Here is a 19,362-nt window from a genome sequence, read left to right on the forward strand (position 1 = left end):
TAACTAACCTAAGGACAACACACACATCCATGCCCGAGGCAGGATTCGAACCTGCGACCGTAGCGGTCGCGAGGTTCCAGACTGAAGCGCCTAGAACCGCACGGCCACTCCGGCCGGCAATTGACATCTCTCCTGAGCTCGTCTCGCAGGCATACAATGCAACAAAGCGCAGAATTATGACCTTGGATGAGTCCTTACCTGTCTGCTGGCCAATCTACAAAGTGAATTCGTGGGGCAATACTGCAGTTTCGAGAAGCAGTAGCGTTGTTTCGCCTACAACAGAGCTGCGTCACGAATACTTTCACAGAGCGATCATATAAAAGAAGCCCCGTGAACTATTGCTGCTCATACCAGTAACTGCCTCGCACACGTCGACACGTCCTGCCACGTTGCACGGATAATGAGCACTCCAGCGGTAAGCTTTCTCTTCTGCCTCTAGTTCTTATTTTGTACAAGTAATCTCGCGCATTCTCTCAGGATATTTCGGGTGCAGCCAGTGCTGCAAAGCACAGCACAAAAATACGTAACCATTAACACCACTTACGCATTGATCTTAATTCTGGTACGACTGGCCGACTGCTAGATTAGATTAGATTAGATTAGTTTTTCATTCCATAGATCCGTGTTGAGGAGAGCCTCGTGGATGTGGAACATGTCACCTTTTTTTTATTTTTTATTTTTATTTTTTAAGCTGAAATAACAATGCTAATAGTATATATATATATATATATATATATATATATATATATATATATATATATATATATATATATATATACAACATTTCATTTGTTCCTATTAAGAAATTCGTCAATGGAATAGGAGTTGGCCACTAGTAAGTATTTCAGGCTCCTTTTAAACTGATCTGCATTTGTAACTAAATTTTTTATGTTTGCTGCCAAATTATTGAAAATGAGTGTTCCTGAGTAGTGGACCCCTTTTTGAACTAAAGTAAGTGCTTTTAAGTCCTTGTGCAGATCATTGTTGTTCCTGGTATTGTATTTTGAACTGAGCTGTTTGTTGGAAAAAGAGATATATTATTTAGGACTAATTTCATTAAGGAGTAAATATACTGAGAGGCAGTAATTAGTATACCCAGTTCATTGAAGAGGTTTCTACGAGACGTCCGTGAGTTTACTCCACAAATAATACGTATTACACGCTTTTGGACTCTGAAAACTTTTGTTTGACTTGGAGAGTTACCCCAAAATATTATACCATATGACATTATGGAATGAAAGTAGGCAAAGTATACAAGCTTTTTCACTTTTATGTCGCCTATGTCTGCTAACACTCGAATTGCAAATACAGATTTGTTAAGGCGTTTCTGCAGTTCTGTGGTGTGCTCCTGCAACTGAATTTATTATCAAGTTGTAATCCCAGGAATTTAAGACTGTCAACCTCTTCTATCTGCTCTTCTTCGTACTTTATGCATATGCTGGGTGGAAAGCTCTTACAGGTTCTGAATTGCATATAGTGAGTCTTTTCGAAGTTTAATGTCAGTGAGTTGGCTTTAAACCATTTATTAATATCCATGAAAATATCATTAGCAGATCTTTCTAGAACTACACTAAACACACTATTTATTGCAATACTTGTGTCATCTGCAAACAAAACGAACTCTGCTTCTGGCAGTGTAACTGATGAGAGATCATTAATGTACACAAAAAAAGCAATGGCCCTAAGATGGAACCTTGTGGGACACCACATGTAATTTCTTCCCATTCTGATGATGACTGATGACTTAATTCACTAGTACCTTGCACTGACACCCTTTGTTTCCTGTTAGCGAGGTATGACTTGAACCATTTTGCAGCACTGTAAGGTACTGCCAGGAGCAATGTATGATCGTGTAGCATGTGGTCAAAATGTCACCATGCTCTCCAGCGGTTACAGCCAGTAAATGTGTCCTGATGATGCCCTGGTTCTTCATTCAAGCAGTTCCACATTTAGTATCAGGAGACTTAGTGGATACCATTACAGAGGTTCCTACCTCAAAGAAATGTCAGAAGATAGCGGGAATACAATCCGAGTCCTTCCATACCGAAGGCAGCAACACTAATCATTCGAATACAAAAGCAGCCAGCACAAAAACGTAAAATTAAAAGATTATTTGTTTTAATATTGTACTGAATGGCCCATTGTAATCGTTAAATTCGTTGACATAATTATTTTATGTGGAATCATCCGAATTAATCTCTCAGTGCACAATGGATCGGCTTCCAGCACTATAACTTCGCACTCACTCGAGTGCCGCCCGTAAAACGCTTAATTATTCAGCAGGTAAAATCAAAATGAGTTATACAAGAACTGTTAAAGAAATTCTGGTATTTCAAGTTGCGTTATTAGAGTCTTCATTAGTATGAAGTCGAGGCGCAAACTAAGTAAACCTAAAACGAAGACATTTAGTACTGATCGCAACGGCTGTTGTTGTCAACTTAAGTAACGCTAACAGAGACAAGAGTTCATCCTGCAAGTCTCGGCTGGTAGTTTTTGGTGCGTACTGCAGGTCCGCGAGTCGGCCCCACATGACATTAAGAGGTCTCTGCTCTAATGATGGCCACTTCTCACTGAAACCGCTTACCAAAATCAATAATAAATATTCGATGCTATCTGCATTGAATGTTTTGTTATCCTGTTAAATATGGTCGCTGTCATTCTAATAAGGCTTCAAAAATTAGAATACTTAAGAGACTATTAGAAACTTTTATTTTATTGCATGCTGTTTGAGAATTTAATCAAAAATTAACTAATAATTTAATTATACATGGGTAAATTTTGCTTACTTGTTACATTCATTTTGCTATCTTCAATTTGCCTACAAGCATGCCTCCTTATAGCTACGACGTGTAATTTTCGAAAATCTAGTAGGAATTTTTGCATGAACTTCTGCCTCTACTTGCCCTTTCTTTGTAGTATACGAGTTGCAGGCAGCGGTTTAAACGATCACTTAGAATGCCTTAATAAATCCTGTTATTTTCACTTTTTATACTCATCACTTTAAAAAATCGAAAATTGTGTGGCAAATGTAATGCAGTTTAAATAAATAGCTTAAATGCTGTGTATGAGACATTTCTTTCTGTTATTGCTTTAATAAGCTGTCTTTGTGTGTTGGCTATCACGAAATTTCGCCTGCTAGGGAGCTCACGGTAGGTTCACCCGAGGGATGCCTATAGGTCCATATTACGGTCCTGTTAGTACATACGTTTATAACCAAGTAATGCTCGCTTAAAAAGGTGTTGGTAATACTTCCTGGTAAGTTAAAACTGTGTGACGGACCGGACTAGAACCCTAGGAGGTTTACCTTTCACCGACTGAGCTAACTTTTTTTTCTTATTTTTAAGTCAATTCTTCCAAACAAAAGTGTCTGGTATGTGAAGACAGTATTTCTCCCTTCAAATAATTGTGTGTTTCCTGTAAATACGAAAAAAATAAGGAAAAGGGGTACTTTTTAGTGAGAGACGGAAGGTATCTTAAGTAAACGACCTTTCTTCTTGTTAGAGTTACAGCTTTGTCTTAAAGTAAAACAGAATTTCATCTTCAAATTAACACATCTTGTTTTCCAGTAGGACCAAATAACACCTTAAAAGTGGAAAAACTTTAAAAGGAAGCTTTCAAATTGCACAAATTTGAAAATGAAGGGAATGTTAAACTAACGTCCTTATAACATGTTTCACAACTAAACTTCTTTTTTTTTAAGCAGAAAGCTTCAGGCGATTTATCCCAGCATTACAAGAATGAAACCTAGAAATGACAACTGAATATTCAATGGTATGTTTAACTCCCATTACCAATTTTCGTGTTTTTGGGGTCTCGACCTAAAATATTTCTGAGGCTGAGTGAACTTTGTGCAAGTACTAAATGTGAAAGTCTCTTATTTTAGATAGCAGTAGAAACGAGGTTGCTTTACAATGTCTTTGTTCTTGAGGCTATATAACTGCGTATGTGCATGGTTTGTATTTTGTTCCCAGTACCGAAATTTTTTTGTATTTTCCAACTTTTCTTCCTGGACACCTTTAAATGTTGCTTCATTCTATATTGTTAAAAATGATTTGCGAACAGACAGATTCCATATTTTTAGATTACCGAAAAATTTTTGACACGGTATCGCACAGCAGACTGTTAAGGAAGGTGGCTCGAAGTAAACGGACGCATGGCGTTGTCCTCAATCGCGTGTGTTCATCAAACACAAGAATGGCGTCAGGAGTATCCCAGTGAAGTGTGACATGACCGCTGTTATTTTCTGTACACATAAATCACCTGGCGGGCAGGATGGACAGCAATTAGCGGTTGTTTCCTGATGATATTGTGGAGCACTGGAAGGTGTCACCGGCAGCTGTGTCCGAGTGATTTTAGGCGCTTCAGTCCGGAATCGCTTTGCTGCTACGGTCGCAGGTTCTAATCCTGCCTCGGACATGGATGTATGTGATGTCCTTTTGTTAGGTTTAAGTAGTTTTAAGTCTAGGGGGCTGATGACCTTAGATGTTATGTCCCATAGTGCTTGGAGCCTTTTGAACAACTTTTGGAAGGTGTCGAAGGTGAGTGACTGTAGAATGATAGAGAGGACTTAGACAAAACTTCTGGTTGTGTAATGAATGAGACATAGGTCCAAATCTAGAAAAATGCAAGGTAATGCGGATGAGTAAAAAAACAAGCCGGTGGTGTTCGAATAGTCTGTAGTGTCCAATTATTAGTGTCCTGATTAATATAATCACGTCGTTTTAAATATTTCAGCTTAACGTTGCAAAGCGATATTAAACGGAACGCAAATGTCAGGATTGTGGTAGGGGAGGCGAATGGTCGACCTCGGTTTATTGAGACATTTTTAGGAAAGGTTGATTCATCTGTAAATGATACCTCATATATGACGCTAGTACGACCTGCTCCAATGTCAGGTGTCTATACACGAGGTCAGGTTCAAGGAAGACATCGAATCAGTTGATAGGCAGACTGCTAGTTTTATTGCCGGTAGATTCGAACAATACTCAAGTGTTGCGTAGATGCTTCGAGAAATCAAATTGGAAGGAAAGAAAGTTTAAATTTGATATCGTGTCGAGAACGAGATTACCATAGACCGAGAATAAGCCTTGATTTTTTTCAAACGAACCATCTCGGCATTTGACTTGCGCGATTTAGAGAAAGCACGGAAAACTTAAATCTGGATGGTCGAACGCGAGTATGAATATCGTCCTCGCGAATGTCGGTCCAGTGTGGTAAACAGTGCGTCACCTCGATCTGTATCTCAAATAGGAATCCCTGGGAGGAAGGCGACGTGGTTTTTTGGAGGAACACTATTGAGAAAATTTAGAGAGCCGGTATTTGAAACGGATGGCACAACGATGCTAATGCCATCAACATACATTTCGCTTAAGGATCACAAGGGCAAGATAAGAGAAATTGTTGATGATTCGGAGATATATAGACATTAGTTTTTCCTTCCCTCTATCTGCGAGTAGAGCGGGAAAGGAAACGACTATATCAGTGTCACAAGGAACCCTCTCCCGTCTTGCGAATTGTGTAGGTGTGTAGGTGCTGGTGTAATGACAAATGAACCATGTTAATGTTCTCACTTTTGCCAACGGGCAAACGGAAGGGCTAAAGCGTGTAGGTGAATGAGATTCCTGTTAGGTAGATCTTGGGTCTTTCCGTATAGTAGCTGTGCACATTGTACATTTTCATATGTCTTTGGTTTCCGAAAATCCCACCAGATTGCCGTATGCCTCCTCCTACCTTCGAACTGACTTTCTCAGTTATTGGGGAACCTAATATTCCGCCTGGATACATTCTTAGGAAACAGACTAATGGCTCATGAGAGATACCAAGGATGACGACCCACCTATAATTCTGTGTGACACGAGGCGATTTATCTTAAGAAAGTGACAACATTATGGAAACAACAGCAGCTGCCACGAAGGGATGAACACGCATTTTAGAGGTACTCAACCAAGCTGAAAACAAATGCAATTACACTACCGGCTTTTAAAATTGCTACACCACGAAGATGACGTGCTACAGACGCGAAATTTAGCTGACACGAAGACGATGCTGTGGTATGCAAATGACTAGCTTTTCAGAGCATTCACGCAAGGCTGGCGCCGGTGGCGACACATATAACGTGCTGATATGAGGAAAGTTTCCAACCGATTTCTCATACACAAATAGCAGTTGACCGGCGCTGCCTGGTGAGACGTTGTTGTGATGCCTCGTGTAAGGAGGAGAAATGCGTACCATCACGTTCCCGACTTTGATAAAGGCCTTATTGTAGCCTATCGCGATTGTGGTTTATCGTATCGCGACATTGCTCCTCGCAGTGGTCGAGATTCAATGCTTGTTAGCAGAATGTGGAATCGGTGGAGTCAGGAGGGTTAGTACGGATCCCAAAGGCCTCGTATCATCTACATCTACATCTACATGAGTACTCTGCAATTCACATTTAAGTGCTTGGCAGAGGGTTCATCGAAACACAATCATACTGTCTCTCTACTATTCCACTCCCGAACAGCGAGCGGGAAAAACGAACACCTAAACCTTTCTGTTCGAGCTCTGATTTCTCTTATTTTATTTTGATGATTATTCCTACCTATGTAGATTGGGCTCAACAAAATATTTTCGCATTCGGAAGAGAAAGTTGGTGACTGAAATTTCGTAAAAAGGTCTCGCCGCGACGAAAAACGTCTATGCTGTAATGACTTCCATCCCAACTCGTGTATCATATCTGCCACACTCTCTCCCCTATAACATGATAATACAAAACGAGCTGCACTTTTTTGCACCCTTTCGATGTCCTCCGTCAATCCCACGTGGTAAGGATCCCACACCGCGCAGCAATATTCTAACAGAGGACGAACGAGTGTAGTGTAAGCTGTCTCTTTAGTGGACTTGTTGCATCTTCTAAGTGTCCTGCCAACGTAACGCAACCTTTGGCTCGCCTTCCCGACAATATTATCTATGTGGTCCTTCCAATTGAAGTTGTTCGTAATTTTAACACCCAGGTACTTGGCTGAATTGACAGCCTTAAGAATTGTACTATTTATCGAGTAATCGAATTCCAACGGAACTCATGTGGATCATCTCACACTTTTCGTTATTTAGCGTCAACTGCCACCTGACACACCATACAGCAACCTTTTCTAAATCGCTTTGCAACTGATACTGGTCTTCGGATGACCTTACTAGACGGTAAATTACAGCATCATCTGCGAACAATCTAAGAGAACTGCTCAGATAGTCACCCAGGTCATTTATATAGATCAGGAACAGCAGATGTCCCAGGACGCTTCCCTGGGGAACACCTGATTTCACTTCAGTTTTACTCGATGATTTGCCGTCTATTACTACGAACTGCGACCTTCCTGACAGGAAATCACGAATCCAGTCGCACAACTGAGACGATACCCCATAGCTCCGCAGCTTGATTAGAAGTCGCTTGTGAGGAACGGTGTCAAAATCTTTCCAGAAATCTAGAAATACGGAATCAACTTGAGATCCCCTGTCGATAGCGGCAATTACTTCGTGCGAATAAAGAGCTAGCTGCGTTGCACAAGAGCGATGTTTTCTGAAGGCATGCTGATTACGTGTCAATAGATCGTTCCCTTCGAGGTGATTCATAATGTTTGAATACAGTATATGCTCCAAAACCCTACTGCAAACCGACGTCAATGACATAGGTATGTAGTTAAATGGATTACTCCTACTACCCTTCTTGAACACTGGTGCGACCTGCGCTATTTTCCAATCTGTAGGTACAGATCTATCGGTGAGCGAGCGGTTGTATATGAGTGCTAAGTAGGGAGCTATAGTATCAGCGTAATCTGAAAGGAACCTAATCGGTATACAATCAGGACCTGAAGACTTGCCCGTATCAAGCGATTTGAGTTGCTTCGCAACCCCTAAGGTATCTACTTCTAAGAAACTCATGCTAGCAGATGTTCGTGTTTCAAATTCTGGAATATTCCATTCGTCTTCTCTGGTGAAGGAATTTCGGAAAACTGCGTTCAATAACTCCGCTTTAGCGGCACAGTCGTCGATAACAGTACCATCGGCACTGCGCAGCGAAGGTATTGACTGCGTCTTGCCTCTTGTGTACTTTACATACGACCAGAATTTCTTCGGATTTTCTACCAAATTTCGAGACAATGCTTCGTTGTGGAACCTATTAAAGGCATCTCGCATCAAAGTACGTGCCAAATTTCGCGCGTCTGTAAATTTTAGCCCATCTTCGGGATTTCGCGTTCTTCTGAACTTCGCATGCTTTTTCCGTAGCCTCTGCAACAGCGTTCGGACCTTTTTTGTGTACCACGGTGGATCCGTTCCATCTCTTACCAATTTATGAGGTATGAATATCTCAATTGCTGTTGCTACTATATCTTTGAATTTGAGCCACATCTCGTCTGCATTCGCATAGTCAGTTCGGAAAGAATGGAAATTGTCTTTTAGGAAGGCTTCTAGTGACACTTTATCCTCTTTTTTAAATAAAATTATTTTGCGTTTGTTTCTGATGGATTTGGATGAAATGGTATTGAGCCTAGCTACAACGACCTTGTGATCACTAATCCCTGTATCAGTCATGATGCTCTCTATCAGCTCTGGATTGTTTGTGGCTAAGAGGTCAAGTGTGTTTTCGCAACCATTTACAATTCGTGTGGGTTCATGGACTAACTGCACGAAATAATTTTCGGAGAAAGCATTTAGGACAATCTCGGAAGACGTTTTCTGCCTACCACCGGTTTTGAACAAGTATTTTTGCCAACATACCGAGGATAGGTTGAAGTCCCCAGCAACTATAACCGTATGAGTGGGGTATTTATTTGTTACGAGACTCAAACTTTCTCTGAACTGTTCCGCAACTGTATCATCGGAGTCACTAGCAGTAACAGTTCGTACAGCCACGTCTCGATCTCTGAGTCAACAGATGGGGACGTTTGCAAGACAACAACCATCTGGACGAACAGTTCGACGACGTTTGCAGCAGCATGGCCTATCAACTCGGAGACTATGGCTGCTGTTACCCTTGACGCTGCGTCACAGACAGGAGCGACTGCGATGGTGTACTCAACGACGAACCTGTGTACACGAATTGTAAAACATAATTATTTTCGGATGAATGGAGATTCTGTTTACAGCATCATGATGGTCACATCCGTGTTTGGCGACATCGCGGTGAACGCACTTTGGAAGCGTGTATTCCTCATCGCGATACTGGGGTATCACCCGGCGTGATGGTATGGGGTGCAATTGGTTACACGTCTCGGTCACCTCATGTTCGCATTGACGGTACTTTGAACAGTGGACGTTACGTACATATTTGGAAACATTCTAAAACGAAATCATATGTGATTTTTAACACAAACATGTTTTTTAAATCGACCTCCTATATTTTTTCTTCAGCAATCCATAGCATGATAAAGCACATACACAATGGCGTTGACTGCATCGCAATATTCCCATTACATCCCGAGATATTGAGACGCGAATTTGACGCTTGAAACACCCGACATGCGCTGCTAGCGCACGTCCTGAGGCTCAGGCGTGGCCCCTATGCTGCTCGTAATCGCGATGTGATTGACATGTGTAATCACACCTCCATACTTATGAAGAGGTCCGAAACGAATAATACGTACTGCTGCTATCAACATAGCACATTATGGTTTACCTCTTGCACTTTTTACGTATCTATGTACACAATATGAACCAGTACCGATCTGTGTGCACCCGTCAGGTTGTCTTATTAATCCTGCACACCCAAAATAAGGTTTATCTAATGCGTTATATGACGCATTGTGCCTGTCGCGCAGGGCCTGGCTCTACCTAGTCTAGTGTCCAACTTAGTTCCCACTACTACCACGGTTACCACGTCGCCTTGTTTATGATTTGCGACCCATGCAAACTCCTGTACTCCACCACCCTTCGAGCATCCTATTTGTTGTTGCTTTGGCGTGCAGTACACCGATTGCCAGTGTAGTCGTGCATCAGAGTAATCTAGTGACGGCACGGAGGTAGTACACATTGTGAATAAACGTTGTGTTGTGGAACTTATACTGTACAGTGTAATGCATACACATAAAGATATGGTACAAATGCTGCTGATCTATGAAGAATGTACGTTGACGGTAAATACGTTATGAGATTGCGTGAAGTTGGTGTGTCGAAATCAAGTGCACAGAGTATTCTTAAACGTCATAAATTTCATCCTTACCATATTCATTTCACCAGGATCTTCATGGAAATGACTTCCTCAATAGGGTAACGTTTTGTCGGTGGACTGAGCGAAAACTTCTGACTAACCCAATTTTTTTTTTTCAGATGTTATCTTTACCAACGAAGCATCATTCCCCAACAAAGGAATAGTCAATATGAGGAATATCCATTATTGGTCCGCAGACAATCCAAAATGGCTCCGTCAGGTAGAGCATCAACGTCCGTGGAAAGTTAATGTTTGGTGTGGGATTATTGGAGATACCATTATCGGACCTTTCTTTATAAATGGCATCCAAAATGGCAGACAATACTCGAGATTTGTACGACAAAATCTTACTGTTCTCTTGGACACCGTACCTCTGAAACGGAGAATGGTCATGTGGTATCAGCATGACGGACGCCCTGCACATAACGCCTTACGAGCACGACGACTTGTGAACTGTAAGTTCCCTGGTAGGTGGATTGGACGAGGTGGCCCAGTTAGGTGGCCTGCCCGATCTCCAGACTTTACACCGCTGGATTATTTTCTTTGAGGAGCAGTGAAGGGTGCTGTTTACCAACATGAACCAACAACGCCAGAGGACATGAAGCAACGCATTATTGATGCTTATACAGCCATCAAAGAGGAAACAGTAGCACGAAGTAGAGCATCCTTCATCCGCAGAGTGACCCTATGTATGCAAGCCAATGCTATCACATTGAGCATGAGATGTGAACGCTATGTTTAGTATGTAGTGCTGGTATCACAGTGGAAATTTCTACAAAGGGCCATTTTACCCAGTGATGTTGCAACAATTTGTCATTTAACGCATTAGATAAACATAACATTGATAATTATGTGATAAGAAAATTAATTGGTTAAACATGTTTACATTCATCTTCTATGTCCTACCTGAACTTCCCAAATCAAAACATTTTTCCCTAAACAACGGTAAAACTTTTAGTCCACTTGCTCGTTACACTAAAACCATCAACATGAATTTTACTATTACGAGTTTATGATTAACTGTCACTTGCGCTAGATCTACAGTGAAGTAATGTTTTAACGTTAAACGGCATTACCTTTTTAATGACGGATTAACGATAGGCGAAGTTAACTTTGTGACTAACGTTGCGGTACACAGATATGTTACAGAACCGCATCACCCTTAGCCTATGGGATAAATACCTGCTGGAATGTACGACGTTAATGCAGACTGGCAGCAGACCGTATTATTCGTTTCGGACCTCTTGATAAGTATGGAAGTGTGATTACGCATGTCAATCACATCGCGATTACGAGCAGCATAGGGGCCACGCCTGTGCCTCAGGACGTGCGCTAGCAGCGCATGTCGGTTGTTTCAAGCGTCAACTTCGCGTCTCAATATCTCGGGATGTATTGGGAAAATTGCGATGCAATCAACTCCATTGTGTATGTGCTTTGTCATGCTCTGGATTGCTGAAGAAAAAATATAGGAGGTCCATTTAAAAAAACATAAGTTTGTGTTAAAAACACATATGCTTTCGTTTTAGAATGTTTCCAAACATATACATTCATTGATACCGGTGAAAGTCGTTTTCCAATAGCTGTTATTGTTCCAGAGATATTTTGGTTGGACAAGATAGCTGGGACATCCTATATATAACGCTATCTTTTGATTTCATAGGATAACACAGGAGCCGCCATTACTTCATAGAATTTCATGATTTTGGGTACTTTATGGCCCAATGTTCTGCTATTGGTCCTACTGACAGCTTGGAATTTACGTATTTTGTTGTCAATATCAGAGTCGAAATTAAAACTGTATATTTTTCCAATGAATACCCGTTCATCATCTGCATTTCTTCTTGGTGTAGCAGTTTTAATGACCAATAGAGTAGATTTTCATTGAGAATTCCTGTATTCTAAATCAGCACAATTATTAAAGCTAGATTTAGTTTAACATTAATGTAAGAAATAATTACATAATATGTTTTATCTTGCCACATTTCCACTGAGAAAATTCTACAAATTTGTACAAACAATTACGTGTCCTACATCGCAGCCACAAGCTACGCGTTGCTAAAACATGTTGACGATCTGCTCAATGTGTTGTTGGTCCACCTCTGGAGATGAACACAGTGGTCATTCGGTATGGCATCGATACAGGAAGTCCTTGGTAGCAGCGACGGCTCATGCAAAATTATACCAATGTCCTGTAATGTAGCGGCTGTAGTCCTTTGACTTTTTGGTTCGGGTTCGCATTCGAATTGAAATGGCGTAATATTAGTAAGACATTCACAGTGAGCCGTAGCAGGTTAGCCTCTGGTAACCGGCCATCGCTGCCTCGTCAGTTTCTGGTGTATGTGGCACCAGAAGTCTATGTGCACGTACGGCAATTATCTTATAGTAGAGGTCCGCGCCTTCAGTGCGCAGAGCTGGTGGCCAGTAGAGTCCCAGAAAGGTTCCAACCGGCAAGTACTGTGAGAATTTCGCTGCCAAGTACTTTATTCAGTTCATTATAATTCTCTTCGAAAACCAGTGTAGCAGTTCTACTTCTTGGTGTTTCAGATAGCACCTTGTTAGTGATATCAGAAAGTTTGGTAAAGTAGCTACTTACATACGAATTGATGAGTAGATAGTTTTTTATGTTTGGTCTGGATATACCACGAAGCTAAACAATTTTCGTGTGACTATAACATGTGTTTCAAATCGTTAAAAACTCACTTACCCATTCCATCACCGAACCACGCGTCGCAGTTCGCGTAAGGCGAGTACTACACAATTTGTGACCCATATCTGTGTGATTCTCAGTGCAGCTCGTAAATTGCTCCTATCCATTAGCGCCTTTGTGGAGCAGTGCATGTTTCAGCCACCTGTTCCCCTGCATGTCGGTATGTGCCCATAGAAAACATACCTGATGTAACCGGAAACGTGTTTCATCTGACCTGGTGACGCGTTTCTGTTGAACTACGATACAATATCGACAATTTCACACACACTGGAATGATAAATGTGGACATCGTTGGACCAACATGGAAAACCCTAGACGTAGTCGGATGTCAAATCCAGAGTTGTACATTGTGCACTAGACGTTTGCTCTGGAACACGTGTGTGTGCGTCAACACTGCACTCTATGATCATATCTGCCACAGATCGTCACCCATCCTACTATATGCAGAGGACAAGCATACAATCTCCAAGTTCTGCCTTGCCAACTCATCGTTTAATCGCCCTTCAATCATTTTCCGGAGCTGTTCACACCGATAGCGCACAAGAAACCGACCAGCCATTCCTGATGCCCATTCATTGTCCTTACACATGGGAGCCATGTTAAAGTCACGTGTGTAAGTGAACTTCCCCATCTACGGCCCGTATCCTCGTTAGAATGACTCCCCACTCTCCCCTGTTCAGGATGTGTACTGGGTGGTTATAATTATAGCTCCAGTTTCAAAACTTTGTGAAAAACAAACTACTGCTCAGACTGACGTCACGTTTGAACTGAAAATTATCGAAGAAGGGAAAATAGTTATGGAAACAAAAAACGTAACGAAAATATCCCACTAGTTGATGCTGTAACCGTCGTAACGAAAATGGGTTCCGCTAAAAATGACAGGTGAATCGCAACACGACGGCTATGGTGTGAGTTGGGCATTAACCCAACCATACTGTGCAATGTGCATCATCTCTCATGTTTGACAATTAACAATTGCGCACTGATACGTAGATGAGACCATCCACCACGACTAGGCGGTACAAATATCGGAAGGGAAAAATTGGGTTTTGATTGTTATGAGGCCAAAAACCACATAAAAAGCAACAATGACAACGATGTTTAACTTTCGAGACAATGGCGCAAAATACACTCCTGGAAATGGAAAAAAGAACACATTGACACCGGTGTGTCAGACCCACCATACTTGCTCCGGACACTGCGAGGGGGCTGTACAAGCAATGATCACACGCACGGCACAGCGGACACACCAGGAACCGCGGTGTTGGCCGTCGAATGGCGCTAGCTGCGCAGCATTTGTGCACCGCCGCCGTCAGTGTCAGCCAGTTTGCCGTGGCATACGGAGCTCCATCGCAGTCTTTAACACTGGTAGCATGCCGCGACAGCGTGGACGTGAACCGTATGTGCAGTTGACGGACTTTGAGCGAGGGCGTATAGTGGGCATGCGGGAGGCCGGGTGGACGTACCGCCGAATTGCTCAACACGTGGGGCGTGAGGTCTCCACAGTACATCGATGTTGTCGCCAGTGGTCGGCGGAAGGTGCACGTGCCCGTCGACCTGGGACCGGAACGCAGCGACACACGGATGCACGCCAAGACCATAGGATCCTACGCAGTGCCGTACGGAACCGCACCGCCACTTCCCAGCAAATTAGGGACACTGTTGCTCCTGGGGTATCGGCGTGGGCCATTCGCAACCGTCTCCATGAAGCTGGGCTACGGTCCCGCACACCGTTAGGCCGTCTTCCGCTCACGCCCCAACATCGTGCAGCCCGCCTCCAGTGGTGTCGCGACAAGCGTGAATGGAGAGACGAATGGAGACGTGTTGTCTTCAGCGATGAGAGTCGCTTCTGCCTTGGTGCCAATGATTGTCGTATGCGTGTTTAGCGCCGTCCAGGTGAGCGCCACAATCAGGACTGCATACGACCGAGGCACACAGGGCCAACACCCGGCATCACGGTGTGGGGAGCGATCTCCTACAGTGGCTGTACACCTCTGCTGATCGTCGAGGGGACACTGAATAGTGCACGGTACATCCAAACCGTCATCGAACCCATCGTTCTACCATTCGTAGACCGGCAAGTGAACTTGCTGTTCCAACAGGACAATGCACGTCCGCATGTATCCCGTGCCACCAAACGTGCTCTAGAAGGTGTAAGTCAACTACCCTGGCCAGCAAGATCTCCGGATCTGTCCTCCATTGAGCATGTTTGGGACTGGATGAAGCGTCTTCTCACGCGGTCTGCACGTCCAGCACGAACGCTGGTCCAACTGAGGCGCCAGGTGGAAATGGCATGGCAAGCCGTTCCACAGGACTACATCCAGCATCTCTACGATCTACGAGAATAGCAGCCTGCATTACTGCGAAAGGTGGATATACACTGTACTATTGCCGACATTGTGCATGCTCTGTTGCCTGTGGTTCTGTCAGTGTGATCATGTGATGTATCTGACCCCAGGAATGTGTCAATAAAGTTTCCCCTTCCTGGGACAATGAATTCACGGTGTTCTTATTTCAATTTCCAGGAGTGTATGTTCAACTTCAATTGCTGACCACCATTTTCTGCCACAGTTTGAAATCGAGAAAGAACATGTGCCACAACATATGTGAGTGTCCCAAGCGTGGCGTTCAGAATGCTTTACGCAATATGCGCCTTCAGTTCAGGTACGTTTATCTTTCAGTTAACCCCACAGCCAGAAATCAAACGGATTATGCTCACGTGACCTGGACGGCCAGGCTATAGGGAAATGACAGCTGATAACTTTATCATTTCCACAATGCCTCTGAAGGAGCTGCTTCACTGGCTATGCAATGTGCAGAGGAGAGTATCCTGCATAAAATGGCCCTACCCACATATCCACACAAAGGTCCTATCTCCTCGATAAAATATGGCCCTAAGGTAAACGATGCCGTGAACCCGCACCACAAAGTCACATTTTCAGGACAAATCCGTACCGATTGATGTGCGAGCGGATTTTCCTTTGTCCGAGTTAAGCAATTTTGTATACTGACATGCCCTTCGAGATGGAAATGGGTTCAGTTGGTCCCGATAATTTTCTGTGGCTATTCATTGTCCACTTCCGCGCAAGGAAGGAATTCTGGAGTGAACGTTTGTCTTACTGCCAGCTCACCATGAAGTAACTCTTGAACATAGGTAATTTTGTTTGGATAGCAGTGCAGGATGTTTCGTATAGAATATTATGCGCCGTTCTCACAGGAATGTCCAACTTTCAGGCAAATCCTCGTGCACTGCACGTTAGCACACCACCGCTCGGCCTCTGCTGCAGTGCTGTGGCCACATCTTCTACTGACATTGCATCGATTGTTTTCGTCCCTTTGCCACATCGCACTTCAAAAGAAGCTGTTTTCTAATTTTTAAGTGTCCAGAACTTCTGCAGAGCTGCTGGTGCACATTCTTGAAAAAGAGCTGTACCAGCAGCGCGCGATTCTGCGTTCAGACCGTCATGCCGAGCGTCTCATACCCAAACTCAGGAGCAGTCGTGTAGATCGCGCCGTTTGCTTTGCATATACTGCAGCTTGACAGTACCATCCCGTAGTAAAATTTTCGTTAGTTATTTCTGTTGAGAGAGTTTCCTTGTGCTCAGATAATGTTTCGTTCAAATTTAACGTCATTCTGAGCACTGATTTCCTTTGTACGGCGTTCTGAAACTACTTCCTTCAACGCGTAACCTGCTACAACGTAACTAGATGGCATGCAATTTCACGCTAGGTGGCGGACCCAGTGTCTTTGGCTCTTCAGTGTATGATTCGTAGAATAAGAAAATAACTAATCCAAACTAAAATTCAGCAAGTTTGTCGGACATGTCAGATTTCTAATGAAACTAGAATGGAAAATGCGTGGGAGAATTATTACCTCTTGGATGTCGTAAATAAATTAATTGAAACTCACCAGATTCAGCAAAGTAGTCGGTAGAGATTATTAATTACTTTCGAAACTACAACACATAAAGCGTAGTGGAATCAGTGGCTCTCGGAAATCAGAAATCAGCGCCTAAAGAGGCAGTCAACTTTGACAGAGTTTATTGTCATCAGATCAAATGCCCAGGTGATCAAGTTTCGTAGTTGTTCTACATTCGTCCAGTTCCTTTTGAAGTGAAGTCTCCTTGTAGACTTGCGTGGGTGCTAGAGATTACAAGACTCTGGAGAAAGTACGACGAATGTACACGACTGGCTTTTAAAATCACAGTACTAGGGAGGGCAGCAAATAGTCAAATATTGCTTATTATGTGTATTTAGTAAACTAGGAAAACTATATTATATATGTGGGTGATTTGTGAGTATAAACGGAACAAAGTTTAATGCATGGAGCTTCCGGCTGTAGCAGGAACACACTCTCTAACCTGAGTTGGCATCAAGCCCAGCCGATCGGTTCTAGGCACTTCACTCTGGAACCGCGTGACCGCTATGGATATGTGTAATGTCCTTAGGTTAGGTTTAAGTAGTTCTAAGTCTATGGGACTCATAACCTCAGATGTTAAGTCCCATAGTGCTCAGAGCCATTTTGAACCATCGATCCCAACTGAGCGCCGGTGACTTGTGAGTTGTGACGTGTTAATCTCTCGCCAGCCCGTGGTCAGGTGTTTTCTGCAGGTAAGATATGGGAAGAATGTGCCGGCCAGGGCAAACCTCGAAGACCTCCTGTACAGAGGGAGGTTGAGAGAACACGCGCCATGTGGAAACTTGAGTTACTGTGTTGAGGGATTGTGCAATGAATATGTTGTTGATTGAGCACACCCGCCACCCTTGACACACCTGATCAAACTATCGGAGACTGGTTGTGCGAATCAGGGATGTTGTGCATCCAACCTTCAGGCCTGGGCCCTTAACAATTCGACGCCGGCCGCTGTGGCCGAGCGGTTCTAGGCGCTTTAGCCCAGAACCGCTCTGCTGCTACTGTCGCGGGTTCGTATGTGACACGGCTGCACGAACATGTACGACCCAAAAGCAACACGTAATCCGTTTATGGTACAAGTCGTTTTGGGTGGTTATTTTCATGCATTATGTTGACTGGGTTTTCTCCTCAATACAGCTTTTACATATTCGCAATACAGTCATGGAAACAACAACGCGGAACGATAAACTGCATGCGGTAATCTTTCTTCATTATGCAATGTGATGCTGGTATTACGGCGTTGTGAATTTTGAAGACGGTCGCAGGTTCGAATCCTGCCTCGGGCATGGATGTGTGTGCTGTCCTTAGGTTAGTTAGGTTTAAGTAGTTCTAAGTTCTAGGGGACTAATGACCACAGCAGTTGAGTCCCATAGTGCTCGGAAACATTTTTTTTGAGTGTATTTGCAAAGGCGACAGTTTCTCGTGAGCATGCAAAAGACAGCATGCAGATGCTGAAAGGGGCAATGCTGTACGAAATGCGAGAGAGCAGATCAGTTGTTTGGTAAATAACCTGAGGAAAGTTGCTGACAGTAATTTAAACACTGCTGTGAAATGAATACTTTACAAAGAACAAGTAGTTTATTAACACGTGCGATAAGAATTTTGCTATTGTATTCCAACAGAGTGCACAAACGGACAAGTTTTTACTTCGTAGCGTGTACATAACGCCTTGTACAATCAGTCATCTCAAATACTTTATTAATATTTCTAAAGTCGTGACTCTTGTGTAACTGCCGTACGATTAATATTAGGTAATAATAATCATCTCACTGTTCATCTAAGTTACATAGTCATTATTATCTCGTCCGGGTTCTCTGTTGTGAGTAGATCAAACGTCAATTCACGAAGCCACTCTCATGTCATCCTTGTTGTTGCATTTTTAGCATCAGCTGAAAATGAGCTTCACCTTTCACTTTCTGCAGCCTTATTCTATACTTTTGGATGATCAGTGCTGTAATGCAATTACCAATGACTGTTAGTACTGGAGAAGACGATTATCAAAAATCCCGGTAACATTCGCATTGTTCCGTAGTTAATTTACTAAAAAGATATACTCCATTTACCCACGTTGAGCTATAATTAAATTATTCCTGAATGATTTACCTTCCTTCTTTGCAAATAGTAGTTCTTATAACACTGTAGCCGGCCGGTGTGGCCGAGCGGTTTTAGGCACTTCAGTCTGGAACCACGCGAACCGCTACGGTCGCCGGTTCGAATCCTGCCTCGGGCAGGTTAGTTAGGTTTAAGTAGTTCTACGTTCTAGGATACTGATGACCTCAGATGTGGAATCCCATAGTGCTCAGAGCCATTTGAACCATTTGAAACATAACACTGTAAAGTATCGTTAAGTTTTGCACGTAAATGAACTACACTCATTGTTTCCAAGAGTTTTTGTTATCGGACAGTCGCAACTGTGTAAGACCATTATGTATAATGAAGAAACCGCGCAACAGTTGCTTAATCAACAATCCTTTTTGTGTACACGACTGGTTTCGCAACATTTAAATTCCATTATCTGGTGTAAAACATAAAATCGATTACTCATCTGAGGGCATCGTC

At 42.9% G+C, this 19,362-nt stretch overlaps 1 protein-coding gene across 1 annotated transcript in view; it reads left to right on the plus strand.

Moving 5' to 3' along the window:
• The first annotated feature begins 350 nt into the window (after positions 1–350).
• The window catches only part of LOC126284304 (endocuticle structural glycoprotein SgAbd-3-like), a 29,174-nt gene continuing 10,162 nt past the window's right edge, over positions 351–19,362 (plus strand). The window contains exon 1 of the mRNA XM_049983136.1: positions 351–415. Within this exon, the coding sequence (XP_049839093.1) occupies positions 401–415 (15 nt within the window). The 5' untranslated portion in view covers positions 351–400. The remainder of the gene's footprint in view (positions 416–19,362) is intronic.

Source organism: Schistocerca gregaria, chromosome 8 (assembly GCF_023897955.1).
Source record: "Schistocerca gregaria isolate iqSchGreg1 chromosome 8, iqSchGreg1.2, whole genome shotgun sequence".
Classification (NCBI taxonomy): Eukaryota; Metazoa; Arthropoda; class Insecta; order Orthoptera; family Acrididae; genus Schistocerca; species Schistocerca gregaria.